Source organism: Zonotrichia albicollis, chromosome 2 (assembly GCF_047830755.1).
Source record: "Zonotrichia albicollis isolate bZonAlb1 chromosome 2, bZonAlb1.hap1, whole genome shotgun sequence".
NCBI lineage: Eukaryota > Metazoa > Chordata > Aves > Passeriformes > Passerellidae > Zonotrichia > Zonotrichia albicollis.
In genome coordinates this window covers 13,188,948-13,214,136 of record NC_133820.1, presented here as the reverse complement: position 1 = coordinate 13,214,136, position 25,189 = coordinate 13,188,948, and the positions used below count along the sequence as shown (strand labels likewise).

Below are 25,189 nucleotides of genomic sequence, written 5' to 3'. Positions count from 1 at the left end.
ATAATTGGATTTGGAATCCCAGCCAGTAATTTTTGGAGTTTGAGTATTTTTGAGATTTTTGTCTTAGAGTGTTTTTTTTTTTTTTTTTCCCTGGGAATGATATCCAGAAGGAAGAGTCCTGAGGGCAGAAACTGTGCTTGGTAAAATCTCTCGTGTTCTACAAAGCTACACCTGCTTTGGCTCCGTGGAAATAGAAAAATGCCACAAAATTTACTCCAATTCCTCTAATCCTGAGGAAATATCTGCATGGATTTAATTTTCCATCCTTTCCAAGGTGCAGTTTTTAAAACTCTCCTGGAGCTGCAACTCTCAGGTTTAGATTGAGATCTCTTGCAGCAAGCCAAGACACTTCTCCATTAGCTACTCTTAGGATAACCCATTAATAATCATTTTCATCTGGAAAACATGTTTATTTGTTGGGATTTTTGGAATCTTACATCCTCCAAAGAAGATAGGAACCGGGATTAATGATTCCATGAGGAAAATATGTCATGTTCCCCAAGCCACAGAGCTTTCCCTCTCCAAAATAACTATTTATTTTTCATTTTAGCCAATGAACTTCTACAATGTCAGGCTTTTTGCATCAGATCCATTTCATCAGAGTGACCTAAGCTGGTTCTTTATCCCCTAAAAAAACAGGGATACGTTGCAGCAGGAGCAATTGGAAGCATGGAATGTTTGCGAACGGGGGGCGAAAAATCAGGATTAATTTTGTTTTAAGCAGGTAATCAGGCCAAGTGGGGAGGCTGAGATTGGCTGGAGTTTTAAAAGGACCTTTTTCTTCCCGAAATGACTCCCGAGCCAGACGGGCAGGTTTGCCCAGCAGCATTCTCCAGCTGAGGGCTGAGGAATCGGAGCCTTGGATCCCGGCCAAATCCAATGGAAATCCCTTTGGTTGAGGAAGAAAAAGCCAAATTGCTTTTCTACCACATCTCCAGGTTTTGGGTGACCTGTAACAGTCTCACTTCTATTTTTGGTGTGAAGAGAACCGAATGTTTTGGGTTTTTAGCTCTAAGCAAGGCTGAGCAGCACGGGGCAAACTCTGGGTGTTGGGCACGGAACGAGGCTGAAACTTTGGCTGATATTTGGTGCTAAATATTGATGAGGGAAAATCAGCCCCCAGATCACGGAGGATTCACTGTGACCCTCCCAAAACCAGGAGGAAAACATGGAAAATAATCTTTGATACAGACTTCCTTGCTGCATTCCACGGAAGAAACTGAAATTATTTATGAAGCGTGTCAAGAATGGGAATTTCCTCCTCGGAAGGGACGGAGCTGTGGCTGCTGAGGGGATTTTAATGGGGATTCTGATGATCACCACTCAAAACCACTCCTGATTCTCCATCAGGGATTTCAAGCGAGGATTTTAAATCCCCTGAGGGGCACAAGGAGCCTCCACCGTGGCCTGAACCGAGGTGAACTCTCGGTCCCTGCTCGCACAACGCCCCTGGCACCGCATTATCACCGGTGGCACTGAGCTGATCCCAGCTCAAATATTCCACGGCAAACAAAGTCGGGGTTCATTTTCCTGCAGCCAAGTATCAAAGGCAGCAGTGCCCTTTGAAGCAGCCACCTTCTGCTGCAGGCTTTGTGCAAATGCCGCAGAACAGCAGCTCCCAAATCCCGCACAAAGGCAAACAATCCCCGCCTTTGGAAAACAATCCCCTGGCGGAGGAGTAAACAAAAGCATCCATTAGTCACCGCCCCAAAGATGGGCAGGTGAGGATGTTGAACCTGGGAGCCTGACTAAGAGCACGCAGCGTTCCCAAATCCCTGCACTTCAAGGATCCTCAGCACCTGGCTCTGGATAGCACACCTGGAAAGTGCGAGCGGCTGAAGGAGCAGGGCAAGGGTTCCCTGCTCCCAAGAAACAGGGCCTGCCATGTCCCAGCTGCTGGATTTTGACCTTGAGGCTCCCCCAGTTGCCTGTTATGATTTCCAGCCTCATTACCATGGCCAGGAACTGAACTACAGGTTTGTTTTTATGAGCTTCTCCAGCACTCTGCCAGCTATTCATTTGAATCTTCTAAACAGTCAGCTCTGAATCATAATGCAAATTCCATTTACTGAAAAGGTGGTACCTTTAATATTCCAAATGACCACGTTTAATGACTGATACTTTTAGACATTACAGCATCGCTCATGTTTTCAGTAAATGGATATAATTTGCTCTGCATTACCCTATTATTATTCCTCGCTGGCATTACAAGGCGACGTTCTCAGCTGCGGGTGTTTTCCATTTGAAGGCGGCCCAAACAACACAATTTGAGAGGCAGCTGCCTCTGTACCCTCAGCTGAAAACGCTGCAGGACCCAGAGGAAAACTGGATGGGGATTTTATTCCTAAAATGTGTTTAGTGCTCCGTCAGGGCCACGCTGCTGCGGCGTTGTGGCGTTGTTTGTGTTGGAGGGGTGTCCACGGGTGCTTTTCACTTCAAAGGAGAGGAAAGGCTGTTGTGTATAATCAGGAGAACTTCCTCGCTCCCCAGCCTGACACATCTCCCGTTTGGAATAAAAGCCAGAAGTGGGTCAGCTTTGGGGCTCTCCTAAAAATCAGGAATCCCTGTGTGGAACCAGGTCACGGCTCGGGTGTCCCATGGGAACAGAGGGAGGGGAAAGTGCTGAGGAAGGGGCAGCAGTCCCTGGCTTCTGAGGGTGACCAGAGCACAAATTGCTCCCAAATGAGACCTCCTGAAGTTCAGGAGGTGCTGCCCTGTCACTAAATTGTCCTGGAATAATGCCGGAATACCGCAATGCCCCATTACAGTTTTGAAGACAAATTAAAGAAAAGGAAAATACATAACAAAACACCACCTGAATTCACACTGGAAATGTGACAGATTTTCATCCCTGACCTTAAAAAAAAGAGAGAGGCTTCTCCTTCTCCTGAGCTTTTTCTGAGCCCCAGCTTGCTGGCTTCTCTTTAGGGGTTTGACCCAACCTCCCTGAAGTCTCCTCACCATTCCATTAGTTTATTTTAGTGCTTCTCTTGGAATTGATGTGATTTAGGATTAGGGAATGAAGTTTTAAAGGATATTCTGCTGATTATTTTGGGATGAAACTTTGTGCACCTGCCCACTCACAGGCAGCACGTCAGGTGCTATTTGCAGCTTCCTAATATTTTAATGTAGTCCACTCTAAGTCAGCTTCAACTCTTATTTGTTATTTATGCTCCAAAAGCCTTTTTATTTCTACCAGTAACTACTGGTTATGGCGGAAATAAATCAGATTTTGAACCCCTCTGTCCTGCCTGGTCTCTCCATATTGCAGGAGACATCAAGTGCCGTGACTGTTGAATTGTGAGAGGAAACAAGGTCAGAGAAAGAGCCTTCAGCAGGTCAGGAACCTGTGGAATTTTTAGATCTAAGTGTAAATTATTTCTATTTTTAGCCTCTATTTTAGACTCTCTCTGTTGCAAAAATCAGTTTTTGCAGAGAGTGCTGGGGAGCCCCGAGATGACCACAAACTGAAAATTCTCATTTCACACTGAAAATCTGCCACTCAAACCTAACCACGGGTAACATCGTGCTGCCTAAATTAGCAAGGGTGGCTTCCAGAGTCAAAACATCCCTCTCTGGGTGGCTTTTGATATTTTGTCTCCCAACGGGATTTCACCGCTTAAAAATCAGCGTGACGCGGGAAACCGGGCGGAAACGCGGAAACCCGTCCCGCGCCTTTGGAATGGAACTGTGCTGGGTTTTCCAGCGTTCCCTCCTGGATAACAACTCCCAGCTCCTGTCCAGGGGCAGGAGATGGAGATGGAGATGGAGATGGAGATGGAGATGGAGATAGATGGAGATGGAGCCCACGTACCTCTGCCGCTCCTGCCCACGAAGCGCAGGTCGTTGAAGCGCGCCACCTGGTTCTTCATGGCGGCCGTGGCGTTGCGCAGCTCCGCCGAGTAATTCTCGTCATTCCCGGCCATCACCGTCACCAGGGTCCCGTCGGGGACGTCCCCCAGGGCCACCACCTGCGCCGGCAAGAGCAGAACCCTCAGTTTGCTTTGTTTCATTGAGAGGCCAAAGCCGGGGGAAGAAGCCGCGGTGAAAATCTGGGTGGGCCAAGCGGGTGCTGGGAATCATTCCAGATCTGCTGGGATGGGAATTCTCTTCTTCCCCCCCAAGTGTTATTCCCTTTGTTATTCTCTAATCAAAGATTTTCAATTTGATTACAGAAACTGAGCTCTGAAATTATGAATTCCACACCTGCACGCTGCTAAACGGTAGCGTGGTGGTTGATTTGTTGCTGCGCTAAAGTGTTTCCCTACCTGGATAAAAAATTCTTCTCCCCTGGAGAAGAATTTAAAGAAGTTCTTAAAAAACCCTACAAAACCTGGATGCATCCAACATCTCATAGACAAAAAACAGGGAAAAGGGAAAATCAGGGCATTCCCCTGCCATGCAAATATTGAATTTAAGGGAATTTATGCCAGGATTTTGATCTTTCACAAAGTTTTTCAAGGGTCCAGGGCCAGTTGTCTCTGACAGAAATATTTTAAAGCTTTCAAATGCCAACTTTGGTGACAATAAACGGGAAGGAAAATCTTAAAAATTCTTCTGCCCTGGAGAAGAATTTCCAGGAGAACTCCAGGAAATTCCTGGAGAACCAAAGCTCTTAAGATACTGAGTTTTAAAAATATCATTATATTACCATAACTTACGTTATTTAAAATATCATTATATTACCATAACTTATATTCTTTAAAATATCATTGTATTACCATAACTTATATTCTTTAAAATGCACCTTTTTTTACTCCTCATAGTGGATTTCTACCGTTTTAAACCTGATTTTTCCCAATGGTTGGACAGAAATTTTTCCTCCTTGATGCACCTCTGATGCACCCAGGAGGATGTGAAATGAAAAAATGCTCTGAGATGAAAAATACAGAAAATGAGCTTTCCAAAGTCTCTGTAATTGTCAATAAATAAATTCAAGTAGCAGCGCTCGATGGTTTGATTTACATCAGGAGCTCTTAACAGAGCTGCCCAAGCAGAAATCCAGAGCAAGGCCGTGGAAAATCAGGCCTCAATCAAATGTTTAATCCCAATTTACTGAACAATTTCTTTCTTTCCTTCAGGAGCATAAAGCAAATAATTTTCAGGCCTCGCCCTTGAGTGGATGGATGGAAATCACGACCTGAACTAAGGACTTTTCCCTTTCCCCAAAATATTTGTGGTCCTTGATGCCAAAATCCATCAAACCTTTGGGAACACAGGATTCGCTAGGATTTTGATGAGAAATATAAATATTTCTGTACTTTAAGATTCTGATTTTTTTTTTAACTGTTCACACTGGTTTAATGATGAAAAATTTAATTTTTTCTTGTAGCTCCTTGAATTGCCCAACCAAATTCAACCTGCTGGAACTCCACGGACATCTGGCATCTCTCCCCATGTCCTCTGCCAAAATTCAGAGCTTGAATTATTTTGGCTGATTTTCTTTAGAACCCATCGCTGTTTCCCCAATTCCACAGCACTACCAGCACAGAAACGCCCCCAAACCCCAAAAAACAAACCCAGAGATGAAAATCCAGCTCGTTTTTATTTCCTCTTTTGCCTCTGGAAGAGGAACCGGCCCCGCATTGCGTCCTCGCAGTTGCAGCTCCAGATTTTCCTTCCTCTTAATGTTTTCTGACTTCAGCCCAGGCAGTTACAATTGGCTGAAGTTCGTCACAACCCGATTTTATTTCTCTTTTCTGATCTGTTTGCTCTTTAAAAACAGGATCAGCAGCTCCTTTTGCTTGATCCAGCCCTGATTTTTATTCCCCGGCCATGGCCACCTCCCAAAACATGAGAGAATTCCCCATTTTCAGGTATTTCCCAGCTTTTTTTTTCCCACTGGAGGCTGAGCTTTTCACTTCTGTCCTCTCCCTTTGCTCACCCCTAACCCTGATTTTCACTTCCACATGCAAAGCTAAAATCTCTGGGTCAAAATTCCCTCTTTACATCTTGATTTCAGCTTCCTCTTTCCCCGTTCCTCCCCAGCCCCGATTTTTGGGTTTTTGTTCTCCTCTCTGTGCTGTAATTTGGTTTTTTTTGGGCCTGCACTCAGCTCGGCTTTTCAGATTTCCCTGATTTTGGCAGAAATGAGGCCCTGCTGGAAATGTTGAAGCTTGGAAATCCTCACAAAATCAGCAACTCTGCAGCCAGTTCTGAAAAAAATCCTGCAAAACCTTGATGCATCCAACATCTCGTAGACAAAAAACAGGGAAAAGGGAAAATCAGGGCATTCCCCTGCCATGCAAATATTGAATTTAAGGGAATTTATGCCAGGATTTTAAGCTTTCACAAAGTTTCTCAAGGGTCCAGGGCCAGTTGTCTCTGACAGAAATATTTTAAAGCTTTCAAATGCCAACTTTGGTGACAAGAAACGGGAAGAAAAAAATCTTAAAAACGAGTCGAAAACTGACCCAGCCCAGAAAAGAAACTGGACTTGAAAGTCACAGACAATAGAAACAGAAATACAAATATTTACATTAGAAAAAAGACTAAACAGATAAGCTGGGACTTGTTACTGGAGTTATCAAGGACTTGCTTGTACTTTTTACCTTTAAAATTTGTATTTCCCGAGGAGCAAGAAGAATATCAGGCTTGCAGTGCTGTGGGGTATCTAAATTTACTTCTCCTGCATCAATCCACCCAAATTGGCCTCTTAAATGAAGATTTGGATCCTTAACAGCATTTGGACAATGAATTTATATGGCACCTTATTGGTTATTGCGAATTATTTTTAAAGTTTCTCAGAATCATTCCTAAATTTAGGAAAAACCAATGAAAATTGAGCACTTGGGTTTGAAATAATATCCCAATCCTGCAGATTTTTTAGTGGATTTTTCTAAATGTGAGGAGAAAACCTCTCTGCCTGCCTCTTTTTATTCCTACAATGAATAAAAATACCAAATACTCAATAAACCTCAGCTCATTTTGTCAGATGCAAACTAAAATATTGCCAGCAGAGGAATGATCTGAGGCGAATTTTATTTTTTCCCCCTGGGCCAAACAATCTGAAAAATCCAGATTTTTTAAAAATGGCTTTGCAAATAGTCAATATTTAGTAGAAAACCACTGAGATGTGGCAAACCCTTTCGGGGTTTATTTCTGAGCCGTGCACGGAGAGAGAATTTGGGGGTGAAGATGAAGAATGCGGAGGCAGCAGGTGCCTCCCTTCCAGCCTCTCCCAATGAAACCTCCTCCTAATTTTCGGGTGGGTTTGATCATTCATTTTTTTTTTAAATTTTATTTTCCTGCTGTTTATTTCCAGGTGGAATTCTCCCAGTTTTCCAATCTCCTGGAGAAGCTGAGTTTGGAGAGGGGTGAACGCTCTGTGGACAGAGGAGGGAAAGCGGCTGCGGGAATCTCTGAAACCCCCGGGAATTTTTTTTTTTTTTTTCCAAGGGAAATTTCCACATCGTCGCGGCATTCCCAGGGAGGGGGAAGAGCCACCTCTCCTGTCCTTCCTCCGGGATGTCACCCGGATTGGGATCCCCCAGGAAAAATCGGGATTTCTCCCATCTCCCTTCCCGGCGGGGCGCAGCGCTTTGCACTCCCGGATTTTTCCAGCAGGAAAACTTCCCGGCTAATTACGAGCCCGGTGCGTGGGGACGGGTGTAATAATTAATCTAAATGTGGGAATTTAGGAAGTGACCCCGTGATCGGTTCCTCCCTTTGCCCCGCTCTTATCTGCGGAAAACGAGAGCAGACACAATAAAACTTTTCCCTCCTCAGCAGGAATTCCCGAGGCTGAGCTGATTCCCTTCTCCCTCCTTTCTCCTCTCCCCAAAACACAGGAAAAGCTCCAGTCTGGTGGCCTTCAACACACACACACATAAAAAAAAAAAAAAAAAAAAATAAAATAGTTATGCTGGAGCAGCCGGGGTTTAGTGACCGCAAAAAAAAGCTCGGGTTTGGCAAACCCCGATCCTAAATCAAGCCCCGCGGCTCCCAGGAGCTGCGTGTCCGTGCGGCTCCCGCCTCGGATAAAAGGAGAATAATTCCCTTTTCCACCCCTCGCTCGAGAGAGAAAATTTCAGAGAAAATAGCGAGTTCAGGGAGTCAGCCACAGTCCCGGGTCAAAAAAGCAGCGGGGGCGAGGGGAGGAGGAATTTACTCCAAGGGAGAGGGATTTTACTCCAAGGGGGAAGGATTTACTCCAAGGGGAAAGGATTTACTCCAAGGGGAAAGGATTTACTCCAAGGGAGGAGGATTTTACTCCAAGAGAGGAGGATTTTCCTGGGAGCCGGGTAACGGGAAGGGAGGAAAGCGCCACAAGCATCCCCCGCACTGCTCGGGACAGGCGGGAGCCGGGGATGTTCTCTCCCATTCCCTCTCCCCTACTTTTCCCGGATTTTTTTTCCCTTCTTTTCCCGGATCTTTTCCCGGATTTTCCCCCCTTCTTTTCCCGGATTTTTCCCCCTTCTTTTCCCGGATTTTGCTTGGATTCAGCAAGGGACTCTGCAAACGCGGGGAGAATTCCCAGCGGGCTGCCCGGGTTAGGCCGCGACTTTTGCTGTTGTTGAACCGGGCCGGTAAAAGAGGAAATGTGGGGTTTGGGGCTGTGGCCGGGCTGTTCTGTGGCGTTTTGTGCCTCGGTTGTTCCGTGGTGTTTTGTCCCTCCGAGAGTCCCCGGCAGGGGAAAGTCACGGGGCTGCGGGCGGGTGTCCCCCGAGGGTGGCAGCGGGACAGAGGGACAGAGGGACAGAGGGACACAGGGACACAGGGACAGAGGGTTACAGGGACACAGGGACAGAGGGACACAGCGACACAGGGACAGAGGCACACAGGGACACAGGGACAGAGGGACAGAGGGACACAGGGACACAGGGACAGAGGGACACAGGGACACAGCGACACAGGGACAGAGGCACACAGGGACACAGGGACACAGGGATAGAGGGACACAGGGACAGAGGGACACAGGGACACAGCGACACAGGGACAGAGGCACACAGGGACACAGGGACAGAGGGACAGAGGGACACAGAGACACAGGGACAGAGGGACAGAGGGACACAGGCACACAGGGACACAGGGACAGAGGGACAGAGCGACAGAGGGACAGAGGGACACAGGGACAGAGGGACAGAGGGACACAGGCACACAGGGACACAGGGACAGAGGGACAGAGGGACAGAGCGACAGAGGGACAGAGGGACACAGGGACAGAGGGACAGAGGGACACAGGGACACAGGGACCTGCCACCACCCTGGGCGACTTCTGGGGGATCCCGGGGCTCCTCCAGCTCTGGGTCGCCCGTGTCCAGCTGCGGCATCTGCGCCAAACCCCGCGGGGCCGGATTTTGGATATAAAATGCATTTATTTCTGTTTTTTCACCCTGAGCAGAGCCGCCTGTCACTGCCTGAGCTCTGAGTGGGGAGAAGAGGGAGACAGAGGCTGCAGGGAGATTTTCCCGGCCCTTGGCATTCCCCTGCTCCTGCCCCGAGCGCGGCCGGGAGGGATGGAGAGAAAGAGGAAAGGGATGGAGAGAAGGAGGGAAAGGAAAGGATGGAAGGAAAAAGGGAAGAGATGGAAAGAAGGAAAGGGTGGAAGGAAGGAGAGAAAGGAAAGGATGGAAGGAGGGATGGAAGGAATAAGGCAAGGAAGGAAAGGAAAGGAAAGGAAAGGAAAGGAAAGGAAAGGAAAGGAAAGGAAAGGAAAGGAAAGGAAAGGAAAGGAAAGGAAAGGAAAGGAAAGGAAAGGAAAGGAAAGGAAAGGAAAGGAAAGGAAAGGAAAGGAAAGGAAAGGAAAGGAAAGGAAAGGAAAGGAAAGGAAAGGAAAGGAAAGGAAAGGAAAGGAAAGGAAAGGAAAGGAAAGGAAAGGAAAAAGGAAAGGATGGAAGGAAGAAGGAAAAGTAAAAGATGGAAGGAGGGAAAGGATGGAAGGAGGGAAGCGCGGAGCGAGCCGGGAGCAGATCCGAGCCCCCATCCCCGCATCCTTCCCCCGCTGTTTCCCCCCCATCCCCACCCACCCCTGCCCGGCACATACCTTGAAGGCGATGGGCAGCGTCTTGTTGCAGCGCCAGTGCGTGGGCAGCACGGAGCAGAGGAAGTTGGGGCTGTCGGTGCGCACCAGCTCCCCGGGGTGATCCGCCAGGACCTCCACCATGCTGCGGTCGGCGCCGCGCAGCTTCCCCGGCAAAGCCCCGCTGTGCTCGGCGCCGGGCAGCGCCAGCGGCTCGCTCATCTTCCCCGGGCTCAGCGTGGTGGAGGGCGGCGTGAAGCGGCGGCTGGTGCTGGTATCTACGGGGATACGCATCACAACAAGCCTTTAGAGCCACACAACACCTCCGCTGGGTTCCTAGCGAGCGGCCACGCGAGCGCAACTCCTCAGCGAGCCGCTCTCGGGGCACCAACATAAACGGGCGCGGGCCGAGCCCCCGCTCCCAGCGCAGCTCGGCGCTGCCAAGTGCCCCGAGTTAGTCTGGGGTTTGCTGGTAGCCTCAGCCCTCGGCTCGCTGGCCCGGCGGAACAGATCCCGTTAATCCGATAAACCGCGGCCGGGACGCGGAAAGCGAGCGGGGCCAAAGCTCATCCCAAAGCGGCCGGAAAAAGTAAAAGCAGGGAGGAGAGCGAGCAGCGAGGCGGTCGGGAACACGCGCGGAGCCTGCGCTGCCCAGGTCCTTCCAGGTGATTGCTCTCTCCCGGTCCCCAGAGAAACCAAAAGGCGCCGGCGTCTTCTGGAGGCAAAAATCGCTCTTGGAGGGAAATTCGGGGCTGTTCCTCCGAGGAGGCGGATCGAGAGCTCGGCTTGCTGAGCAAAGGTCAGCTGGCTACAACTGGGTAGAAATTCACGGCCACACACTCACGCGCACGCACATCTACCGGACTTCATCAAATATTTACAATAGAATCTGTAGAGAATTTAAACACAACAGGAATCCATTAATGTTCTCCGCCAGATTTTCTTTCTCTTTTCTTTTCTTTTTTTTTTTTCTTTTCTTTTAAAGCAGCCTTGAAAACGAGCTTCAGTAGTTTGCTTGGCGTTGCTCTAAGAGCGCTCGTGTCGTGACCTTTCAATCATTCTTGCGCAAAAAGAAGAAAAAATAAAAAGGAAAAAAAAAAAGAAAAGAAAAGCTCAGTGCATGGCATTCACGCTTCAAATCTCTATCTTTGGTATAACGCCTTTCATTCATTTAAAGAAAAGTCAGAGCCGATGGCAAGAGCCGGAGCTGAGAGGTCCAACAGCTGCAAACTCGGGGTTGGGGATGTTGGTTAAATTGTGGGTTCTCTCTGCGGTTTTGTGTGTGCAACAGCGCTCTCTCTCTCCCACTCACGTCCTCCTCAGCAGTCAAACCAACAGTCTGCAACAACTTCGGCGCTCGCTGCCAATTCTCTTTTTTTTTTTTTTTTTTTTTTTTCCCTTTCAGTATCTCAGGCAGTCTTCCTCTAATTCGGCCACAGGAACCGGCTGCTTAACAATATTTGAACCGCAGCAGGTGGAAAGCTGCTTTGGCAAACACGGCTTTCCTCCCTCTCGTCCTGCGGGATGGAGCCCGCCGCGCACACAGAAACCCAAAACCACCGGCGACAGCAGAAAAATAAAAATTAAAAAATCGGAAAAAAAAAAAAAGAAAAAAAGAAAAAAAACCCCTTCCCACTCAGCGAAATCTCTACTTTTGAACGGGTGCAATCTTTTCCTTCCGCGAAACGAGGCGGCGGCGGGAGGGGGTGACCCCACGGCGGCGGCGGCGGCGGAAAGCGGCGGGCGCGATCAAAGCCCGGAGTTGCCGGAGCTCCAGCGTCCGCTCCGCGGAGCTTCCCGCGGGCACGGAGAGTTCCTGCCGGGCCGGGCCGGGCCGGGCCGGGTCGGGACGGGGTGGGATGGGGCGGGATGGGATGCGCACGGCGAGCGCGCCCGGCCGGCGGCCGCCGGGCTGGCTGGAGGTGGCCGGCAGCGAGTTGGGGCGGCGGAGGCGTGCGGAGGAATGTCATTCCCCCGGTGCTTTGCATACGGGGAGGGCACCGGCCAATCACGGCCCTACCGGGGCGCGGCCGCGGGCCGGGGGCTCCCGGAATCGGCGGGGACGCCGCGACCGCGCCTGCTCCCCCGGGGCTCCCGGACAGCGGCACCGCCGCTCCTGCGACCCCCGGCCGTGCCCGTGAGGCTCAGCCTGCCCGGCCCCGGTGCCCGCAGAGCCGCAGACACCGCCCCGCCACCGGCCCCGCTCCTCCCCGGGCCAGCTGCCGGCGCTCTCTGCTCCGCGGCTTTGCGGGGACACCCGGGGGTCCCGGACGCGGCCACCGCCGGTTTGGTGTCCCCGCCGCTCCCTCGGTCCCGCTGGTTTGTTGGGGCGGTGGCGGCGCTCCCAGCCAGGGCCATCCCCGCCAGCCTTCCTCCTCCTCCTCCTCCTGTGCGCAGCCCAGCGCGGGGACAGCGGCGCCGGGGACAGCTCGGGCACAGCCACACGGCCACCAGCGGGTCGCGTCGCCAGCCGCCGGTTGCTGTGAGCCCGCGGAGCCGGGAGCGAGGATGCTGGGGGGAGGCGGGGCTGCCGGCTCGGGCTGGGGTTTTTTTGGTTTTGGTGGCTTTTAAAATTTTTTTTTATAATTTTGTTTTTTCAAATTTCTACGCTCGCCGATTCCGCCAGCGTAACCCAGACCGGGAACGGGGCGATCCCGACCCGTCCTCGCCGCGCTCTCCGCGCTGTCTTTGCGCTTCCCTCCGCCAACTCTCACCCTGCTCGCACGCCGCATCCCCACCCGCGGGCCGCTTCCCCCTCCGCCAGGGGCGGGGGAATGGATGGATGGATGGATGGATGGATGGATGGATGGATGGATGAAGGGATGAAGGAATCAAAGGATGAAAGGATGGATGGAGGTGGTCTCGGGGACCCCCGGGGCCGCTCCCGTCGGGGCCGCGCCAGGGGCGGCGGGAGCGCGCTGGGTGCAGTTCTCGCCGTGGCCGCTGGAGGGCGCGCGCCGCTCGCCGGCCGAGCGGCACCGGGGCGGGGGAGCGCGGGGAGAGCCCGGGATTGAGGATCGGGATTTGGGATTTGGGATTTGGGGTCGGGATTTGGGGTCGAGATTGGGGATTTGGGGTCGGGACTGGGGATTTGGGGTCGGGATTCGGGTTTGGGAGCGGCCGCTGCGGCCTCGGGAGCTGCGCCCACCCCGATCCCTCCTGAGAGCTCCCGCATCCCCGGGACAGCGCTCCGGGATTTGGGGTTTGGGATCCAGAATTGGGGCGAGCGGCCACCGCAGCCTCGGGAGCTGCTCCCACCGCGGCCCCTCCGGTCCCCAGAGCAGCTGAGACCCCCACGGGAGCAGGGGATGCTCGCCTGTGCCGGGAGCCGCTTTGGGGACGGGTTTTGCCTTTGATGCTGCGGGGTTTAACGCAATTAAACCGAAATTAAAACATCATTAACGCGGCGGGGAGAGCTCGGCTCCCGCTGCGGGGACAGGGATGCGCCGGGATCCCGAATTCCCGGCAGGAGCGAAGCTTTTCCCGCATCCCCGGCTCCGGTGTCGCTGTCCCGCTGTCGCTGTCCCGCTGTCCCTTGGGGGGCACCAGGGATGCCCATCCTGGCACTGCCCGGGGGCATTTTCGGCTCCCAAAAAGCGCCCGCCCGCCGCGCTCGCAACAGGTCCCTGCTTTTAATCAGCCCAATTTGGTGCTTGAACTATTTCACGCCAAGTTCCTAAATTTTTTTTTCTAAGTTTTAAAATTTTTCCTTTATTTTATTTTCTTTTTATCCCGTGTTTTCCACTTTTTCTCTCCCGAATTTAATTTTCTTTTCTATTTTAAGGGGGGAAAAAAGAGAAATATGCGGGAGAACGGCAGCTGCAAACCCCAGCACAAAACCCATCTGGGCTCTATTAGTGGCTGATAACTTTTTACAGGCACGGCAGAGATAAGAGGAGTTATTTTACTGATGTGCATCCATCTGCTAAAATGTGAAAAAACAGCGTTTAATTTTTTTTTTGTTTTCTTTTTTTTTTTTTTTTTGTTTTGTTTTAGTCAAGAGCTGGGGAGGATTTTCTATTTAAATTCAAGAATATTTTCGGCTGAGTTTCACTCCCTGCTTTGCATCTCGGCTCAGTTCGAGCTCCCTGTAAACACGAAATAAACGCGAAATAAACACGAGATAAACGCGAAATAAACGCAAAATAAACGCAAAATAAACGCGAAATAAACACAAACGCGCCCCACGCGCGTGGGGAGACCCAGAAAACGCCACGATTTAGCAGAAAATCCACAATATTTCCATTTTTTTTTCCATAAAATCCCGGCGTTATCAGGATTTAACGTGGGTTAGAGGCGACAATTTTCTATTTCGCTGCTCGGAAGGGAAGGTGAGGAGTTAAATCAGAGCGAGCAGCCAGGGCAAACACCGCGGGGAGGAGATTTTGATATTTTGGTGCAGATCGAGCTGTTTATTTTACAGCCCCATTAGCACCGCCCGCACCTGGCTGCGTTTGGTTTTATTTGGGTTTTTTGACTTTTTTCTTTTTTTTTTTTTTTTTTTTTAGTCTAATGGGGTTTTTTTGTGGATTTTTTTTTTCGCCCATTCTATTCATCCTCTCCATTCTAATTTAAATTTTGCGTGATAAGGAGAGCAACCCTCAGTGATGCTGATTGTGTTGCTGGGGAAAAATGGGAATGAAGCAACTTTTGGGAATGGGAAACGACGCTAAACTGATGCTGTTTCTCCCAAAATGGGGTTTTTAGCACCCCTAAATTTAAGGCAGGGTTTTGGGATCGCTTTGGGAATTGTTACAACTTCGCCAGTTTGTATTTTGACACCAATTTATTGGGGAAACAAACCCCAAGGGAATTTCCATCCTCCACGGAATCCTCGAGCACAAAATCCCGATTTTTTCTCCCACACCGCAGCCAGGAAAAGCTTTGGAAGCACCAGAGAGAGGCAGCAACAATTTCGGGGTGAATTTTAACAACACAAGCCAATATTCCCTGGCCAAGATTTTCCCTTTTGCACCTGAATTCTTTTAGTTTATGCCCCCAAAAATCACTGATCCTACAAATCATTCATTCATGGAGCTGCTGGTTCACTGCTAGAAGCAAAACACACTTAAAACACCATTATAAATGTAATTTTATCACGTTGTTGAATTATCCCTGCATGTATTTATTGCTTTGGAGACACTGCCTGAAAAAAAAAAAAAAATTCCTATAAATCAAATAAATTATTTGGGGGTTTTAAATGAAATATTGCATGGGGAAAAGGAAAGAGACAATAAAGGAAAAGATGGTTTTTTCCTGGTTTTCTGTGCTGGTGTCTCACACCCAATGGGAAATCACCCAAAATGCCACCAGGAATGGGGTGGGACCGGTGGATGGGAATTCCCTGACTCCCAAGCATTGGGAAGTGCCCAAATCCCTGCAGGAATTTTGGCTTTGATCTCCGTGACAGCCCCAAATCCCTCCAGGGGAGCAGGGAAAGTGCCGGAGCTCGTCCCAGGCAGAGAGAAATGACCCCAAAAATGGGATTATTTGGGGTCCTGGGAAAACCTCCCAAGGACTTGCAGCCCCTTTAGAACCCTCAGCGAATAATGGTGTTTAAAATCCCAAATCCCGTAGGATCCTCAGGTGATAACAGTGGGTAAAATCCCAAATCCTGGAGCATCCTCAGGTGATAATGGCTAAAAACCAATCACTTTTAGGACTCTCAGGTGATAACAGTGGATAAAATCCCAAATCCTGTAGGATCTTCATGTAATAATGGCTAAAACCCATTTGGTTTAGGATCCTCAGGTGATAATTACAAAACCCCAATCACTTCTAGGATCCTCAGGTGATAACAGTGGGTAAAACCCCATCACCTTTAGGGCCCGAAAAGCCCTTCCCATTCTTTACCAGAGAATTTCCTTTCCTAGCAGGACAATCCAAGCTCCGAATGTTTTGGGAGGTGAATGAGGCTCCTGTTTGAGGAGTGGGGAAAGATTTTCCAAAATTTTCTGCAGCTCCTCCCTGAAATGGGTGGGATGGACACGGACCCACTCACAAAGGGAATTTCCTTTCCTCATTTCAGCGCCCCCTTCCCTCGGAAATTGCACCCCAAAGTTCATCCCTTGACTAAAACTGGTGGGAAGGGAGAGAGGGACAGGCAGGGAAGGACAAAATAAAGGTGGGAATAATTTAAATGGGAATAATTTTAATGCAAATTATGTTAATGGGAAAAATTTTAATGGAGGTAACCTTAATGGAAGTAGTTTTTGTGGGAATAACATGAATGGGGATAATGTTAATGGAAATCATGTGAATGGGAATAACATGAATGGGAATCATTTTTATGGGAATGATGTTATTGGAATGGGAATAATGGGAATAGGAATAATTTTTATGGGAATAATGGCAGAGGTCACCAAGGAATTTCCTCCTTGGATTTACAGAACTGCTGGGGGGAGGTGGAGACTGGGAGAAATTTCTGCTGCAAAAATCCCTTTTTTGGGGTTTGTCCTGGGTGGGTTTGCTCCTCCCCCTGTGGGACTGATGCCTCAGGTTTGAGCATTTTTATTTTTCCCATTCTGTGCTGCTTCAGTGTGTGGGTCTGGGTTCACATTCAGGGATGGTGAGCTCTGTGCACAGAGCAGGGACACAAAACAATTCCTGCTCCAGCTGGGCACTGTGGTATTTTCTGGGTCGCCCATCGCTGGGAGGAATGCTGAATCTGACTCCCTGTTCTCAGAAGGCTGATTTATTATTTTATGATACTATATTGTATTAAAGAATGCCATACTAAACTATACTAAAGAATAGAGAAAGGATACAGACAGAAGGCTACAAAGATAATAATGAAAACTTGTGACTCCTTCCAGAGTCCGACACAGCTTGGCCGTCACTGGCCAATAAGTAAAAACAATTCACAAGTGGATAAACAATCTCCAACCACATCCCAAGGCAGCAAAACACAGGAGAAGCAAATGAGGTAATATTGTTTTCCTTTTTCTCTGAGGCTTCCCAGCTTCCCAGGAGAGAAATCCTGGGCAAAGGGATTTTTCAGAGAATGTGACGGTGACAGGGGACCAAGGACAAATGAGCCAAATCTCAGCCCAGGAGCACAAACCCCGTGGGCTGGAGAGAGAAAAACAAGCAGGGTGGGACTGCCTGGGCTGAAGCTGGAATGGGACAATGAACTGCAAGGTGCAAATGGAGCAGAACTGATCCCAGGGACAGAGCCCGTGCCCGGCCGTGCATTTTGGGGCCATTTTGGTTCATCTTGGGTGCAGCCCTGGCTGGGCTCTGGTGCTGCCCAAGGTGCATCCATGGAGGAAATCCTTTGGATAAATCCCTGCTTTATTCTTTAGCTCTGCCCAGCCTCTGCACAAAGCATCAGCTCAGAGATGTGAAGGCATCACTCTGCAGCTGGGTCAGATTTTTCCCTTCCTCAAGAGGAATTTGGGTTCTTGGAGAATCATAAAATCATGGAATAGTTTGGGAAGGAATGGATCCTGAAAAGCATCTCACTCCAACACAACCCTGAGCTCCACAGCACATTCCTGATGCCAGGCATCACCTCAGGAAGGGGGAGTTTTGCTGGGCATTTCAATGGTCTCAGGATTTCGGGATTTCACCACAAAGAAATGGAGACAAACACAAAATATTGGTTCTTGCTTCTCTGCCCCTCAGCTTTTATCAGAGCATTGGAGGAAGTTCTGTCTGCAGGAACCTGCTGAGAAATCAGGCGCTGGTGAGGGGGCTGGAAGCAGCACTTTTCCGAACATTCATGGAATCAAGGAATGCTTTGGGTTGGAAGGGACATTAAAACCCACCCAGTGCCACCCCTGCCATGGCAGGGACACCTCCCACTGTCCCCAGTGTCCAGCCTGGCCTTGGGCACTGCCAGGGATGCAGGGGCAGCCCCAGCTCATTGCATTTGCTGGGAACGCTCCAGGGAAGGCAGGAATGGTGGATCTGACTCCGTGCTCTCAGAAGGTTAATTCATTATTTTAGATATTCTGGTATATTAAAGAATATCCATACTAAATAATAGTATGAAACGATTGAAACTTTGATTAAAACTCGATTATTTCAGGGCTCTGCCACAATTTGGTTGTTTTAGTGGACTACTCATCTGAGGAAGTGTCTCTCAGTTAAAGCAGGAATTTCCAAGAGTTTCAGATCCTGAATTTTCTCATTTCCCAGGGAAATTTAAAGATCCGGAACTCCAAGGATAACCCTGGACACCCAGAGATGGAGAAATTTTGGATTTTTAGGGAAGAAAAATCAGAATTTTCGTCCAAGTCCCTGTGCCTTGGTGTTGCTGTCACTGAGATGAAAATTCTCTGCAGATCCCAATCCAGGCCGGGATAAATCTGGAAGTTTCCAGGATTTGGGGGGAATATGGAGCAAAATGTGAACTTGAATTTCAGGGGAAAAAAAAATCCCCATTGGTGAGAGAAATCCCATCCTAAGGGAGGATCCCACAGGGGCTGCACTTCCAGGGATCCTCTGGCAACCCTCGCCAGGAACTGGGATAAAAATGTGGGAATAATGGGAACAATTTAAATGGGAATGATTTAAATGGGAATAATTTAAATGGGAATTATTTTTTATTTGAATAATGGGAATGGGAGCAATTTTTATGGGAATAATTTTATCTGGAATAATGGGAATAATTTTTATGGGAATAGTGTGAATGGGAATAATTTAATGGGGAAATTTTAATGAAAATAATTTTTATGGGATTAATTAAAATGGGAATAATATTTTTGGAAATATTTTTAATGGGAATAATATGAATGGGAATAATTTAATGGGAATAATTTTTATGGGAATAATTTTTATGGGAGCAATGTGAATGGGAGCAATTTTTATGGGAATAATTTTATCTGGAATAATGGGAATAATTTTTATAGAAATAGTGTGAATGGGAATAATTTAATGGGGAAATTTTAATGAAAATAATTTTTACGGGATTAATTAAAATGGGAATAATATTTTTGAGAATATTTTTTAATGGGAATATTTTGAATGAGAAGAATGTGAATGGGAATAATTTTAATGGGAATAATTTAATGGGAATAATATTTTTGGGAATATTTTTAGTGGGAATAATGTCAATGAGAATAATTTAATGGGAATAATTTTTATGGGAATCATTTTTATGGGAGCAATGTGAATGGGAATAGTTTTTATGGGGATAATATAAATGGGAGTAATTTTAATGGGAATAATTTTATAGGAAAATTTTTAATGGGAATAATTTAATGAAAAGGATATGAATGGGAGTAATTTTAAAGGGAATATTTTTAACGGGAATTTTTAAAAATAGGAATGTTTTTTAATTGGAATATTTTTTTAATGGGGATGTTTTGAATGAGAATAATGTGAATGGGGATAATTTTAATGGGAACCATTTAATGGGAATAATTTTTATGGGAATCATTTTATTGATAATAATATTAATGGGAAGAATTTTTATGGGAATATTTTTAATGGGAATAATATTAATGGGAATAATTTTTATGGGAAGAATTCTAATGGGAAGAATTCTAATGGGAATTCTTCCTTCTCCTCTTGGGGACAATTCCCATTAAGAGAATTCCCATTTTTCTGGAGTGGTTGGATCTTGCTGGATTTGTCCCACCCCAGATCTGCCCCGGGGTTCAGGGTGGGGAAAATTCCCATCAAAACCTCGGCTCCTCTTTGTTCCAGGTGGGATCTGAGTGCCAGGGTGGGATCAGGGGGAGATTTTAGGGCCAGGATGGGATTTCTGTGCCAGGATGGGATCACAGAGGGAGATCCCTGTGCCAGGATGGGCACAGAAGGAGATTTGAGTGCTAGGATGGGATCAGGGAGAGCCAGGATGGGATCTGAGGGAGATCCCTGTGCCAGGATGGGATTAGAGGGAGATTTCAGTGCCAGGATGGAATCTCTGTGCCAGGATGGGATCAGGAGGAGATTGGGGGTCCAAGGAGGGATCACAGAGGGAGATCCCTGTGCCAGGAAAGGATCAGGGGGATATTTCAGTGCCAAGGAAGAAGGAGAGGGAGATCTGAGTGCCAGGATGGAGTCAGAGGGAGATTTCAGTGCCAGGATGGGATCACAGAGGGAGATTTCAGTGCCAGGATGGGATTAGAGGAGGATCTGAGTGCCAGGGAGGAATCAGGGGGAGATTTGAGGGCCAGGATGGAATCTCTGTGCCAGGATGGGATCAGAGGAAGATTTGAGCTCCAAGATCGGATCAGGGAGAAATTTGAGTGCCAGGATGGGATCAGGGGGAGATTTCAGTGCCAGGGAGGGATCAGAGGGAGATTTTAGGGCCAGGATGGGATTTCTGAGCCAGGATGGGATCTGGAGGAGATTTTGGGTCCAAGGAGGGATCACAGAGGGAGATCCTGTGCCAGGAAAGGATCAGGGCGTGATTTCAGTGCCAAGGAAGAAGGAGAGGGAGATCTGAGTGCCAGGATGGAGTCAGAGGGAGATTTCAGTGCCAGGATGGGATCAGAGGAGGATCTGAGTGCCAGGATGGGATCAGGGGGAGATCCCTGTGCCAGGACGGGGTCCCTGTGCCAGGACGGGGTCCCTGTGCCAGGGAGGGCACAGAGTTGGTGCAGGGAGAGGGAAGGAGCAGCCCAGGTGATCCAGGTGGATCCCACACCCCAGGTGGGGACCCTGAGGCCCCTCCTGTCCCTCCGGAAGTGAATTTTTTTTGGGAATTCTGTCGGGATTTCACCCTCTCTGGTGCCCCCTCATCCCCAAACTCCAACCCTGAGCTGTCCCTGCTTCTCTGCTCCCTGAATTCCCCCTGGATCGTTTCCAGGGGCTGCAATTCCAGCCCTGCTCACCCCCTTTCCCCTCAGCCTTGTTCCAACCCTGCCCTGAACCCCTCCAGACCTTCCAGAACGTTCCAGAACTGTTTTTATTCACGATAAAAACCTCCCTGAGCACAGCTCCAAGCAGTGCCCACCTCCTTTTAAAGGAATTTTGCTGCGGGGTGACCAAAGCTGAGCAGGATCAGCCTCAGAGCAAATCCAGGTCCTGTTTCCAAATCCCAGATGCTGCCCTTGACACCCACAATGTGCTGGAAATCAACTGCAAAATTCATTTTAGAGCCTTCAAATCTGATTTTCCTCCAGATTGTCTGCACAGTGATGAAATCAGGGACTGTAGCTGCCCTAATTTGAGCTTTTTTTAGCCAGAAAAAAAGAACCCTGGCAGGATTTTTAGGTGGGAATAATCTGAATTACCGTCAAGAAATCAAATCTGTGCGTGGCAATATTTAACAAATATTTGGGTTATTCCCTGCACAAACCACCTCTCCCGAGAGCTTTGGAATATTTGATTTATCTGCTGGACCTGCAGTGTCCTGGGGAGCAGGAATTCCATCTGGACACTCAAAATCCTTGCGCAGAGATTTTGCTCCAAAACCCTCAGCAGGGTTGGAAACTCCAGATTATTCCAGAACTATTTTTATTTATAACAAATAAATAAAAATAGTTCTGAGCACAGCTCCAAGCAGCGCCCACCTCCTTTTAAAGGAATTTTGCAGTGGGGTGACCAAAGCTGAGCAGGATCAGCCTCAGAGCAAATCCAGGTCCGGTTTCCAAAACACAAAATCAACTGTAAAATTCATTTTAGAGCCTTTAAACCTCTGTTTTATACAACATTATATGTATGTATATGTTAAATAATAATTAAAATATATTATGCTAATTATATATACATATAATGTTATATAAAAGAGAGATTTAATTATTATTTAACATAATTTATATTTTATATATATGTTATTATATATAAAAATATGTTTTGTTAAATAATAATTAAATCTCTCTTTTATATAATATATATAATGTTAAATAATAATTAAAATATATTATGCTAAATAACATATATATTTTGTGTATATTAAATAATAGTGAATTAAATATCTCTTTTATATAACACAATATATATAACATAACATCTATAACATAATATCTATTATTAATTATTATATTATGCTATATTATATTAACAATATGTTATATATATTGTATAGATAATGTATATTATAGATAATGTAATGTAATGTAATGTAATGTAATGTAATGTAATGTAATGTAATGTAATATAATATAATATAATATTATATTATATTATATTATATTATATTATATTATATTATATTATATTATATTATATTATATTATATTATATTATATTATATTATATTATATTATATTATATTATAAAGATTTTGTATCTAGGTCTGCAAAGTGAGGTTAAAATTCCTATTTTTTAATCCCAAATATCCTCCTACTAAAGTTATTTTGGATGCTCTGATGGGATTTTAAAAAATTTTCTTTTGTGAGGGAAGCAAAACTCCTCAATTCGTGAGTCTGAACATTTAATTTGGATTAAAACCCATCAAATCTGGGATTTGGAACAGCCCTGGAACCCAAATCAACCAACAAATCCCAATCCCTCATTTTCTTTTTGCCAAATATTTCCAAATTTCCGACCATCTCACATGGAATTCCAGCACCTGGACATCATCTCCCCAAAAATATTTGAAATAAAAGTGATTTTGTAGCATTTCCTGATGAAGAAACCACAGCAGTTACAAAGATTTGCAAGGTTTCTCTCAGAGCAACAAAACCTGCAGGGAGCTCCTGATTTCCAAGAGAAATTCTGATTTTTAGAGGGTTCATTTTTACCCCCAGTTCTTGCTGGTAAATCCTCACTGCACAACAAAGGAAAACTTTGGGGAAAGAAAAGGAATCTTTTCCAAAGAAAATAAAGAGTTTTTTTTTTACCAAAGAAAATAAAGAATATTTACCAAAGAAAATAAAGAGTTTTTTTACCAAAGAAAATAAAGAATATTTAGTAAAGAAAACAATGATTTTTTTTAGCAAATAAATCTGCTTTCCCTCAGCAGGTAAATGGTCCAGGAGAGGGGAGCTGCCAACCCAAAGTGCCCAGGGTTCAGTTTTAGGGTTATTTTTAGGGTTCAGTTTTAGGGTTCATTTTTAGTATTCATTTTTAAGGTTCTTTTTGGGGTCCATTTTTAGGGATTTTTTTAAGGTTCTTTTTAGGGTTATTTTTAGGGTTCAGTTTTAAGGTTATTTTTAGGATTCATTTTTAAGGTTCTTTTTAGGATCCATTTTTAGGGCCCATTTTTAAGGTTCAGCTTTAGGGTCCATTTTTTGGGTTTTTTTTAGGGTTCAGTTTTAGGGTTATCTTTCAGGTTCCGTTTCAGGGTTCATTTTTCGGGTCCGTTTTTAGGGTCCATTTTTAAGGTTCTTTTTAGGGTCCATTTTTTGGGTTATTTTTAGGGTTCAGTTTTAGGGTTCATTTTTAGGATTCATTTTAAAGGTACTTTTTAGAGTCCATTTTTAGGGTTATTTTTAAGGTTCAGCTTTAGGGTCCATTTTTTGGTTTTTTTAGGGTTCAGTTTTAGGGTTATCTTTAGGGTTCAGTTTCAGGGTCCATTTTTAGGGTTCAGTTTTAGGGTCCATTTTCTGGGTTTTTTTTACGGTTCAGTTTCAGGGTTCATTTTTAGGGTCCGTTTTTAGGGTCCATTTTTGAGGTTCTTTTTAGGGCCCATTTTTAGGGTTCATTTTTAAGGTTATTTTTGGGATTCATTTTAAAGGTTCTTTTTAGGGTCCATTTTTAGGGTTATTTTTAAGGTTCAGTTTAGGGTCCATTTTTTGGGGTTTTTTTAGGGTTCAGTTTTAGGGTTATCTTTAGGGTTCCGTTTCAGGGTTCATTTTTAGGGTCCATTTTTAGGATTCATTTTTAAGGTTCTTTTTAGAGTCCATTTTTAGGGTTATTTTTAAGGTTCAGCTTTAGGGTCCATTTTTTGGGGTTTTTTTAGGGTTCAGTTTTAGGGTTATCTTTAGGGTCCCGTTTCAGGGTTCATTTTTAGGGTCCGTTTTCAGGGTCCATTTTTAAGGTTCTTTTTAGGGCCCATTTTCAGGGTTATTGTTAGGGTTCAGTTTTAGGGTTCATTTTTAGGATTCATTTTAAAGGTACTTTTTAGGGTCCATTTTTAGGGCCCATTTTTAAGGTTCAGCTTTAGGGTCCATTTTTTGGTTTTTTTTAGTGTCCATTTTTGGGGTTATCTTTAGGGTTCAGTTTCAGGGTCCATTTTTAGGGTCCGTTTTTAAGATTCATTTTTAAGGTTCTTTTTAGGGTCCATTTTTGGGGTTTTTTTAGGGTTCAGTTTTAGGGTTATCTTTAGGGTTCAGTTTCAGGGTTCATTTTTAGGGTTCATTTTTAGGGTCCGTTTTTAGGGTCCATTTTTAAGGTTCTTTTTGGGGTCCATTTTTAGGGTTATTTTTAAGGTTCAGCTTTAGGGTCCATTTTTGGGGTTTTTTTTAGGGTTCAGTTTTAGGGTTATCTTTCAGGTTCCATTTCAGGGTTCATTTTTAGGGTCCATTTTTAGGGTTACTTTTAGGGTCCATTTTTAGGATTCACTTTAAAGGTTCTTTTTCGAGTCCATTTTCAGGGCTATTTTTAGGGTTCAGTTTCAGGGTCCATTTGTTGGGTTTTTTTTAGGGTTCAGTTTTAGGGTTCATTTTTGGGATTCATTTTTAAGGTTCTTTGTAGGGTCCATTTTTAGGGTTATTTTTAAGGTTCAGCTTTAGGGTCCATTTTTTGGGGTTTTTTTAGGGTTCAGTTTTAGGGTTATCTTTAGGGTTCAGTTTTAGTGTTCATTTTTAGGTTCGATTTTTAGGGTTCTTTTTAGGGTCCATTTTTAGGGTCCATTTTTAGGGTTATTTTAAGGGTTCATTTTTAGGGTTATTTTTTACGGTCCATTTTTAGGGTCCAGTTTTAGGGTTCATTTTTAGGTTTCCGAGATGGCCAAACCCCATTTTTTGGCTTTTCTGAGATTCCTACAGGGCCTCCCCAATTCTTGCTGTTAATCCCCGACAAAACGAAATTTGGGGAAAGAAAACCAAGAACCTTTACCAAACAAACCCAATCTTTACCAAACAAATCTGCTTTTCCTCAGCAGGTACATGCTCCAGGAGAAGTGCCCAGGGTTCATTTTTAGGGTTTTTTGGGATTATTTTTAGGGTTCAGAGATGCCCAAACCCTGCAGGAGCCCCAAAATCTTGCCATTAATCCCCACTCCACCACAAAGGAAAATACAGAATTTTCACCAAAGAGAATAAAGACTTTTTACCAAAGCAAATAAAGAATTTTTACCAGGAAAAGAAAGAATCTTTATCAAACAAATCTGCTTTTCCTCAGCAGGTAAATGGTCCAGGAGAGGGGAGCTGCCAACCCAAAGTGCCC

At 46.1% G+C, this 25,189-nt stretch overlaps 1 protein-coding gene across 3 annotated transcripts in view; it reads right to left on the bottom strand.

Annotated features, from left to right (window-relative positions):
- Positions 1-25,189, bottom strand: part of RUNX1 (RUNX family transcription factor 1) — a 179,115-nt gene that overhangs the window by 76,406 nt on the left and 77,520 nt on the right. For all 3 annotated transcript variants that reach the window (XM_074533663.1, XM_074533676.1, XM_074533668.1), the window contains 2 exons: positions 9,986-10,239; positions 3,815-3,971 (listed from right to left, as the gene is read on the bottom strand). In XM_074533663.1, coding sequence (XP_074389764.1) covers positions 3,815-3,971; positions 9,986-10,239 — 411 coding nt within the window. The remainder of the gene's footprint in view (positions 1-3,814; positions 3,972-9,985; positions 10,240-25,189) is intronic.